The sequence below is a fragment of the Strix aluco genome, chromosome 4 (assembly GCF_031877795.1).
Source record: "Strix aluco isolate bStrAlu1 chromosome 4, bStrAlu1.hap1, whole genome shotgun sequence".
In the NCBI taxonomy this organism is placed as follows: domain Eukaryota; kingdom Metazoa; phylum Chordata; class Aves; order Strigiformes; family Strigidae; genus Strix; species Strix aluco.
This window is the reverse complement of record NC_133934.1, coordinates 2999484-3009405: the sequence shown is the minus strand read 5'-3', so window position 1 is coordinate 3009405 and position 9922 is coordinate 2999484. Positions and strand designations below refer to the sequence as shown.

Genomic DNA, 9922 nt, shown 5'->3' with positions numbered 1-9922 from the left:
CTGCTCCAGCCACGTCTGGCAGAGACCAGCACGGCCACGTTACCCTGCCATCGCTCGTATCGACGCTGCAGAAACCATCTAAGTCATCCAATCATGTGAAACTTACCTAAATTTGATGCCTGGAAAAAGCAGGCTGAGACCCTGATTGTTGCCGAGAGGCAGAGCAAGTCCTGATCTCAGCCCTTCATCAAACCTCCCAAGCACTGAAACTGATACTCCAGCTGCTGAACTGGATATGTTGATTTTCTGCAAAACCCTGATCACATAACAAATACTTTTCTGCTAGAGAGCTTTTTTTTTTTTTTCCCCAAGCTAAAAGCAAAAAGGCAGCATAGCTCAGGTCAAGGAGGAGAGAATTTAATTGCAAACTCTTTTTTCCAACTCTGACATTTTTTTTCACCTTTTGGACTCCCACCTGCAGCTAAATAAGGGATACTGATAGCTTTTGCAGCAGCAAGAATTTGTCACACAGATGACCAACTGAGATGCCACATGCATCCCCTCTTCTGCTCCAAGAGCAGACTCCAGCTCTCCAAGTAAGCAGCTCTTTGCAGCAGAGATGCAGATGGGGAGCAGAAGGCAGCATCTCCCCCAGGACAGGCTCTTAATATTTAATGCAACATCAGAACAGCACCAAGTGATCCAAGCTCACACAGAGTTTTCTACAAGGGGGAAGAAAAAAAAAAAGACACAGCAAGGATTGTCTTAGTTTGAAAGGAAAACACACAAAAGCTGAAGAGGAAAGTGCTAATTTGTATTTCTAAAGCATGTTCTCCGGCAACTCCCTCGCCTGTCTGCTCTTTACACAATATTGATGGTTTGCTCTTTGCAACCAAATCTGCAGCCAGTAGCATAATGGACAGGGTTTGGTACTTAAATGCCTTAATTAGATATTGAAACAATTAAGACTATTCTCTTTTAACATCCACAGGCCTCAGCACAGATAGAAAATGGGGCAAACCCATTCCATTATGTTTAAGTTGTTTTGGAAGCTTGACAGATGAAAGGACAGCCCAACTGGAACACTGCACCATAAAGTAATCATCTAAAGAGATGCAGAAGACAGTGCAACTGTAGGACAATTATGAATCCTTCATAATTGTGTATTATGGCAAAGCGAGCCCCAAGGGAGCAGCCGCTGCCATACTGCTGCTCAGACACAGGCTCAAGTCCTCCAGAGAAAAATTCCCCCTCGGTACTTTGGCAGCATTTCCACAGTGGGGATGCCAGAGCCAACTTCCAGAGAAGGGCTGGGGAAGACGAGAGCTGGGTCAGGAGATGACAGAAGATGGCTTGCACTGAAGTTCTGGGGGGACAAACACAAGAGATGAGCTTGAGCCAACCCTGGTTCTGCCTGTTAAACTTCCAGGCAGGCAGAAACACTACAGAAGGGCAGATACAGAACACAATGAACGAGAAAAGAGCTTGATCAAGGAGGAACACGAACATGTGTCAACAGATAGTGCAGATACACACTTACTGGGACAGAGACTGGGAAATGGTAGGTGCTTTTGGTGACATGGCATGACTCAGGTCCCTTTCGTATTGCCGAGAGCTCCACGAAAACAATCCCCTCCCTCCCACCCCCAAACGTTCTCCAGCTACATCCAGCTTTGGCCAACTTCATGTTTCTTCAAAGAGCGTCCACAGAACACAGTTCAGCAGCAGTGTCTAAAGCAGCCAAATACAATATGCAAAAGTTTACAGTTTCAGTCTTTTGGTACAGCTGGGGATGAGGGCCTTTTGGGGAGAATTGTTTGACCTACAGTATATGGAAACGTGACCATCTACCATATTTCTTTTCAGAGCATCCCAGTTCACACAGGTCGTCAGGAAGTGTGTATCACATCCCACAGTCGTTGGGCTCATCTTGAAGCCTTTCACCAGATGGCAGCTCTGAAGCAAGCCAGCTGAATTCGTTTACTCCATCCCCATCCTCTCGCAGTAATGCGCTGATGCATAGCCAAGTAGAGCTTGACGTTTATTAATAGCTTCAAATGTTGACGCCAGAGAATTTGGAGATTGTTGCTAGTGAAGTTGTCAGATTTGCTTCCTAAGCAATCTAGAAAGTGCTATGCTGCCTGTTCAGCAGTATGTTTTCACCAACTTTCCTTAATTTACATGGAGAAACACATCTATTTCCATATATAGCATGTCAAGAGTATTTCTGAAAGCAAAAAATAAGTCTCAGACCAACAAAACTATTCAGGTATAAATCCAATTTTAATTGTCAAGCTAACTTCTAGCTCCTACATTCAATGCAAGGATCAAGAACTACAACTTTGAGAGTAGAAGTTTATTCTATCTCCAGTCTCTGATCGTTTTGGCAGCTGTCAAAAGGTAACTTCCAAAATCCACTTGTTTCAGAAGCTTTTTACTGCCTTGTGGTTCCAGGTGAACATCATGGACTCTTAATAGCAATCAACATCTTTCAAACCCAGTTCTTTGGCAACAGTTATACATAGCATTGTGCGTATATAAAGAGCTTATAATAAAACTTCTTTTACATTCTAATTGTCTTAACCTTCACAGAAGTATTAAAGTGCTCAATTGACTCTGAACAAACTCTCCTTCCCTAGTTAGCCTACTTCCTGGAAACGCCTGCACTTAAGTCAGCAAAACCAGAAGCAAACAAGAAGAGAAAAGGTATTTGTATGAAAAAAAATCCTCTGCAGGATCATTACAACCCCTCATGAGACAAGAGGCCTTGAGACTCACATCTCCCTTCTACCTATATATTGACACATGGCTCCAAATGTTCAACCAGTCTAAGCCAGCACAAATTCTTTTCCCAATTTATGCTGATTTCCCATCAGTTGATTCTTTGGCCCCTAACTTCTGTAGAAAGAAACCCCTGCAAAACAGAATCCTATTGATGCTACAAAGAAAAGACAAACACTGAAGTCATACTGGTAAAGCAGCAGCAGTGAAAGATATAAACAAGAGTTGTGATGGATAGTTACCACGCCCCCCGTCCCCCAAGCTATCTGTTTTTTAAATTATCTCAATTAGCAAAATTTGACACTATCTGAAATTGATACTTTCAAAGAGACTTTAAATGGGGATATTTTTGGTCCTTCTAAGTGATAGAGGGTACATCCACAAAACTATTTCCTCTGGCAAGACCTGCATGCCAGTTCACCCCACTATGCTCTGTGTTGGAGGAAGTTTCACCCAGGGCCTCTGCTCTTCTTCAAAGAGACCAGAGCCACATTGCCTTGGGCACGTCCTCTCCTTCCTCCACCCACAGCATCCACAATATGATTTAAACCATCCCACAGGGTGACTTCTTCCTGCCAAGAGCCGAGACACCCGAAATGCAACCCTAGGACACGTGCGTTTAAGAGCTTACTCAACCAGAGGATGACACTTCTGAATCCAGTTTTGGTTAAGTCTTTTGACATCCGTGGGAAAAGCACATTATTCAAGCATCATCAGGCCTTTGCACTCCCTGTCTTACAACAGGTACTGAACTGTTTGCTGTCACCTGCTCTTTTTCTGTTGACTGAAGATCAGACGTACTTTTACCACCTCCGCCTCTGCACTGCCCAAAATCCTGTTTGCTGACTGCCTGATGTTTCTACATGCGGATCTTGGTAACGGCTGTTAGTGATCTCATCACAGAAATGACTCAAAAGCCAGGAAATCTTGTTGAAGGTGGTCAGAAACCACGCACAGATTTATACCTGCTGTCACACCACTTAACTTATCAGACATGGCACGAGCTACCCCTGCTGCCTCCACGACTGACTGAAAGCCAAATGCGTGGCATTACCTGCTTGGCCGTGCTGGGGTGGTCATCTGGACCCTGAGACTTCTCAGCAGTCCCACAAGAGTTGGTTGGTGCAACATGAAGGTCATGCTTTCAAGGTTTCATGGTCATATGATGTTGTTTTGCTTACTTAAGCTGAGGGCTTTCCCCTGCGATTGCTCAAGGACATATAAGCCATGGCCACATTCTTGGGAACACTCTTACTGCTCTCCTCCAAGTATCAATACAAAGATGAAGGGTTTCATAAGAAAATAAAAATTTAGTTTTTCATACATGTTTTAAAGCTGTAGGCAGCTACGTTAAGATGAAATACCATCTGATATTTAGAACAAATACACCAAATCTTCAGTAGCTTGGGTCTGGCTTAGTTTCAGCATGGGAGCTTTTTACCCAATGCCTTCCTCCCTCGTTACAGACCTCGTCTTCCACATCATGCAGAGCAACACCCAAGCAGTAGAGCATGTGCTGATAAAAAAAAACTCTGCACGATTTACTGGGCAAGCAACTGGTAAGAAACACTTCTCTGCTAATAATATATTTGCATTTCATTTTATATTACTCTTCTTCCCTCATTTCTACTGTTTTGAAAGTTCATTATCTTCAGAAGTCCACATTTTTCGTAACACTTTACCTGTGATCTGTAGTGTGCAGGAAAGGGCAAGCACTGAACTAAAGGGCAGCTTATTTCACAGTACTCCAAGTAAGAAAACTGACCATAGTACGAGCAAAATTAAATAAACTGAAATATAAAAGACAGCAGAAGTTAGATTCATCCAGAAATATAATATAACGTCTGGCAATGGGGAAAACTGGAGATTAGCTACAAAACAGAAACAATGAAATGACCAACAAATACTGGATTAGGTGAAAGAGGAAAACTTTCATTGCATGCTGTACATTAAATGCAAAATTCACATGTTGGAGCATCAAGACAGAATGATGAAGGTCTCAAGCCATGGGAAGAAGAAAGTAAAAGAACATCTTGAATAAAGCAAAACATGAACAAAACCAGTAACTGAGCAGCTTCAAAAAGAAAAAAGTGACCATATCTCAAATGAGAAAAAGCAGCACTGAAGCGGAGAACAGGTATATGGTCAAGACACCACGGGTAACACCAACTGCACAAAACACTTGATATTTTGAAAGAATCAGGCCTATTTGTATATCTATGCAAAAATATATACACAAATCCATATGTATATATGTACACATAGGCACTACTGTACATATGTATATGCAATCATTAACACAACTGCCCTTTGACAAGTTTCAGCATCTGACTCTGGGTGCAAGCAAGAATGTTGCAGTTGTGCAAAACTACACTTCTGTGTTTGATTACCAAGAAGTAATGGTAGAAAGATCCAAAATAATTCCCAAATAGCTTAGACCCAGATGCAGTTTCATCAACATCGCCATGCGAGCCCAACCTCTGAACAGTTCCAGCTCATTTGTAAGAATTAAATATTCATCCAAAGCAGTGGATTATATCAGTACAGATTACACCTGTTTCCAACCCTGCTAATCTGAGGAGATGGCCAGACATCTCTCCTGACATCATTGGTTTAGCATGAGGCCATCCCACCTGGAATACCAATTTGGGAATACTGGATGCACGGGAAATTGAATTCCAAGGCCAGAACGGGACTGTCATTCTGCAAAAGAAGGGTCAGTTGCTGCTCTTACAGTGTTTTGGAAGAAAGGGACATGGTGCATAAAAGAGAGATTCCCCCCCACCCTCAAACAAGGGAGCACATGACAACTCTGGGAACGCAATGCTCCAACCGTATGAACATGCTGATCTTTGGGGTTTCCAGTTTTGGGATGTGGAAAGTAGCATTTTCCATAAAGCTTGCTTGCCTCACAGCTCCAAAGAGCATCGGCCTCCCAAGTCCAAGGCTGTTTTGGTCTGACACTTCAACGCTCAGTTGGTCTTTGATACGTGTGCATTACCAACGCCATATTAGAGCAGAAAGAAAGTGGTGAAAGAAAGAACTGCAAATAGATTGTTCTATGCCTCGGCAAAGCCGCCTTCCAACTCCAAGAGCTGTCCTCGCTGCTCCGTGTGTGGAGGACCCCGTTTAATGCTCTGCATCCATAGCATCCAAGTACTTGGCTTCGATGATCCTAGGGAGCAGGTTATACCTGAGATTGAACCAGAGAGATAGAATTAGTGCTTGTTTATAGTCATGTAACATTTTGTTCTCTGTCCCAAGACTCTCAGCTGAGTTCGTCCGTGGCCATGCATACAACGGATTCACCCAGCTGAAGGGAAGATGAAGTGGGGGAGAGTAAAAACAACTGATCCTACAAGTAAATACAGCATTTATAGGAATAAGTGAGGAGCTGCTCCTGGAAGAAGCCTCCTCACTTCAGTTGAAGAGGAAAGAAAACATCTTCATCCTCACAGAAGAAAAGTCGCTATTCAAGAGCACTCTGTCACCACAAAATCTTCAAGGTGACAAAAATGTACCAATCTCACCCAACCCACAGCTATGATGCTCCTGGTTTGTGCTGGGGAGGCAGGTAGTAGCTTCCTGCTGCTTCCAGTTTGCTAGGGGATGGGTTATTTTACCAAGAATCACCATTTTTCACCACTTTCCCTATAGTGGGAATGTTGGCTCAAAGACCTGCATACAAGGGTTATTTGTTTTGCCATTTCTCAGTTTTCCAAGTAGCCCAGGTCACTCCTTTCAGCTCTCACCACAAAGAAGCTTTAATAGACAACCCAGAAGCTTTAGTCTTTAGAGAAGCACCAAATATTTCAGCAAGACTCAAGACCATGGCAAGAGGCTAAGAAGGGCTGTGACATTCATTCCTCCAGCTGCTGCTAAGACTCCATCCCTACCCTGTGTCTGGATTCTCCATTGGACCACGGAGACAGTGATTCCCTTACTTTTGGGATTGTGAATTTTTATAATTTTTTTTATTTGCTTGAAGGAACCTCCTCATGAATTAACATTTTTGGGTGAGAAAGGCATGGCACTGTAACAATATGCTATGAAGTTGCTCTCATTAAATCCTACATATTTAAGTCTGACACTTTTCCTTGTTTAACAAGGAAGCTATTCTTCAGCTGTTAAAATAAGGCACAAAGCACTAGAAAGCCAGTTTTAAGACTTGGAAGGGCCTTTTCAATAGCTGTGCAAGAGATCCCAAACAGCGCTTACCACTGCGAAGTACCAGGATCTGCTTAAATAGACCTGTCATGAAATAAAATGCTCGAGAGCTGCGGGAGCAGAGATAAGCATCACAGAGAACTTGGAAAGGAGCTCTTCCTCTCTGAGCAACCAAAAACTAGTCATCTCAAAGTTCTGAATCAAAGCCAGGAACTGGGAATACCCAAAGAGATCACATTTTCTCCCAACAGGCTGTTCTCCACCGCAATAATGAGAAGCCATTGAAAAACCATTATCTTTCACATTAATGCTACACCAGTGGAAAAAGATGGTCCCTCACCACTGACAATGCAAGTCATGAGTCTAATGTTGCTGGACAGATGGAAATGTGGCTTTGAGACAGACAAGTAACATGGCTGGTTTTCTGGATGGGACACTGAGCCATGACTCACTCATCTGGGTTTGATTCTTGACTTTGACCCCTGGCTACTGTCCCATCTCCTCTTCCTCCCTTCTTAAAAAAAAAAAGAGAAAAGATATTTCATTTCTTCTGCTCTGTCTCATCTATTTAGAGTGCCAAATCTTTGTGAAAAAGTCATTGTTAACTACAGAGCTCATGCATCATGGTGCTGCCTACTCAGCTGGAGTCCACAGAAACGACATGAAGGCAAAAGAAATCAGAGAAAGGAAAGCCAAGGGCGAATTTCTGCATTGTGCCAGGTAGCACCATCTTCCCCTTAGCAGCAGGGCTGATTATCCAGCTACTAGAAAAAGCTGCTCTGGAAAGAGAAACGAGTTAGCAACAGAGCCAGTTTTAGACAACAGTATCTTACTCAATAAAAAGATATATTTGCACCACTAAATTACCTAGCTCTTATTACAAAATCAAGTTCTTTGACAGCACTCTCTCCAAATTAATTTAGATTACACTATGTCCGATACTTGAATGTTTGGCAAAGGGTGTCCCACATTTTCTTTTCTGTACTGAGCTGCTCTGTGCGGAGACTTGCAATTCCCACAAGAGTCAATCATCCAGCACTGCACACAGTTGAAGTATTTACCAGCCACTTAACGAGTCATCCAGAGTGACGCCTATGTGAAGGGTGGGTGAGAGATTCTTGCCACAGCAACAATAATTTCAGTGTTTTCCAAGATTTTGTTTATCTTTAGAAATCCAGCCCAAATAGCTCTAACCTGATCCTGTTGAAAGCCATGGTAGCTTTGACATTTGCTTTTGTTTTAGAAAGAACTGGACCCATCTTTATCACCCAAGGAAAACATCACAATGAAGATTATGACATTGGTAGCCCTGAACTTTGAGATCAGACAAAATCACCAAGACTGCAAGCTCAAAGACAACCAGATATCACTGGATGCCATGCTGGCCTAAAAATAATCCAGTGGACTGGAAACAGATCTGTTCCTTCCAAGATCTTATTATGGCTTCTCATTATATCCAAAGGATGGAGAGCATGAATGATTTAACTGGAGAATGATGGGCAGTCCCTGTTAATGAACATTAAGGAAGAATTTAGCTGAATTTCTCAATGTTTCTCTCTCAAGACTGCAAGATATTGTGAGGTCCTCCCAGTTTTAAAGATACATTTTAAGACTAGATGTGGCCAGTTTGAGCTAACTGATCATTGGCAATGCCATTCGGCAGTGCAGGAGGTCTGTAAGGCCACCACAGCACTGGATAAGAGATAAAGATTTCTCTTAGGAAAAGTTTCTAGCTCTGTTCTGAGCACAGGCCTTAGGAAATCAAATTGCAAAGCAATAAGGACATTATCAAATACCTAGAGGGAAGACTCAGACTACAGCTTCTCAGGAAGATCAGGCATCTCACAGGCACTGCAAAAGCAGACTTCTCTGCCTCTCCACTAGCTGGAAAAAGAGCACCTGCCAGCCCAGAACCCTTTGCACAACATCCAGCATCAGTGAAATCACAGCCTCTCAGCACTGTTCCTCCTCAAGCCTGAGCAGCTGGTGAAGAAGAGGTCACCATCACCCACCTCCAGGATCTGGCTACTCAAGAAAGTACCAGCTGCCCTGCTAGACTACTCAGACTTCCTGCAGTCCCAACCTGAAGACAAAAGGCATGGGAAACAGGAAAAAAAAGGCAGCCAAGCTTCATACCTGATTGGGATCATCCCTATCATGATGAGAGGGAAGATCATCTTCATGTAGGGCAACGGTGACATGCCAAAACCACAGAGGATGAGGAGCTGCAGGACCTGCAAGCCTGTGAAATAGTGAATCTTCCTCTGGGGCACTCTGCGAATGTAATGTGTCGGAGGATAAGCAGTCTGGGAAGAGAGGAATTACATGTTAGACATGCAACGACCTGCACTTGTGACTGCAGAACGTGGTACAGGCTTTTGAACACAAGGGTTTTAAGGAAGACATCAATTTACGCAGAATGCATCAACATCAGAGTCCTTAATGGGTTCAACAGCAGAATGCAGGATTTGTAGGGTTAAAACAAGTGCCTTATACCACAGCCTTGGCAGCAACACACAGAAGATGACTGAGCACTAGAAACCTGGAGAAAAGGCACACCACACAGCTAATATTGCCTTTGGGAGCATCTAGAGTGCAATAAAATGTCTTGGTAAGTACAGTAATGAGATTCCCCTGAGTCGGATTATCAGGGCTCTGCAGCAATACGTGAAGTGCCTGTGGGGGTGTGCGAGGGGTGATGGTAAGCAGATGTATTCGGGTGGTGTTACTGCTGGATGGTTTCTCCATCTGAAACCCAGCTCCTCCTTATTTTATAGCCTTCTGTCTTCTGGTGATCAGACTCCACACGTGCTCCTGGTGGTCCCATTTCTTGATTGAGCCCCAGTAGGGGAAAACCAGGAGATGAGACTGGGGAGGTGCAGAAGGAGACTGTACTCAAGACTGCAGTGATTTTCCCAACTCATACCAGCTATTCATTTTTGAGAAAGAAGGAAAAAAAAAAATGTGACATTAATAGGCTAAATATCGCTCGTGGTTTCCTTTGACAGTTACTTGCTCATGTCTGAGCACAGGC

The 9922-nt window shown here is 43.3% G+C and overlaps 1 protein-coding gene across 6 annotated transcripts in view; it reads right to left on the bottom strand.

Annotated features, from left to right (window-relative positions):
- Positions 1-2204: 2204 nt before the first annotated feature.
- Positions 2205-9922, bottom strand: part of SLC4A11 (solute carrier family 4 member 11) — a 93584-nt gene continuing 85866 nt past the window's right edge. For all 6 annotated transcript variants that reach the window (XM_074821781.1, XM_074821782.1, XM_074821784.1 and 3 more), the window contains 2 exons: positions 9025-9194; positions 2205-5914 (listed from right to left, as the gene is read on the bottom strand). In XM_074821781.1, the coding sequence (XP_074677882.1) occupies positions 5851-5914; positions 9025-9194 (234 nt within the window). In that variant the 3' untranslated portion in view covers positions 2205-5850. The remainder of the gene's footprint in view (positions 5915-9024; positions 9195-9922) is intronic.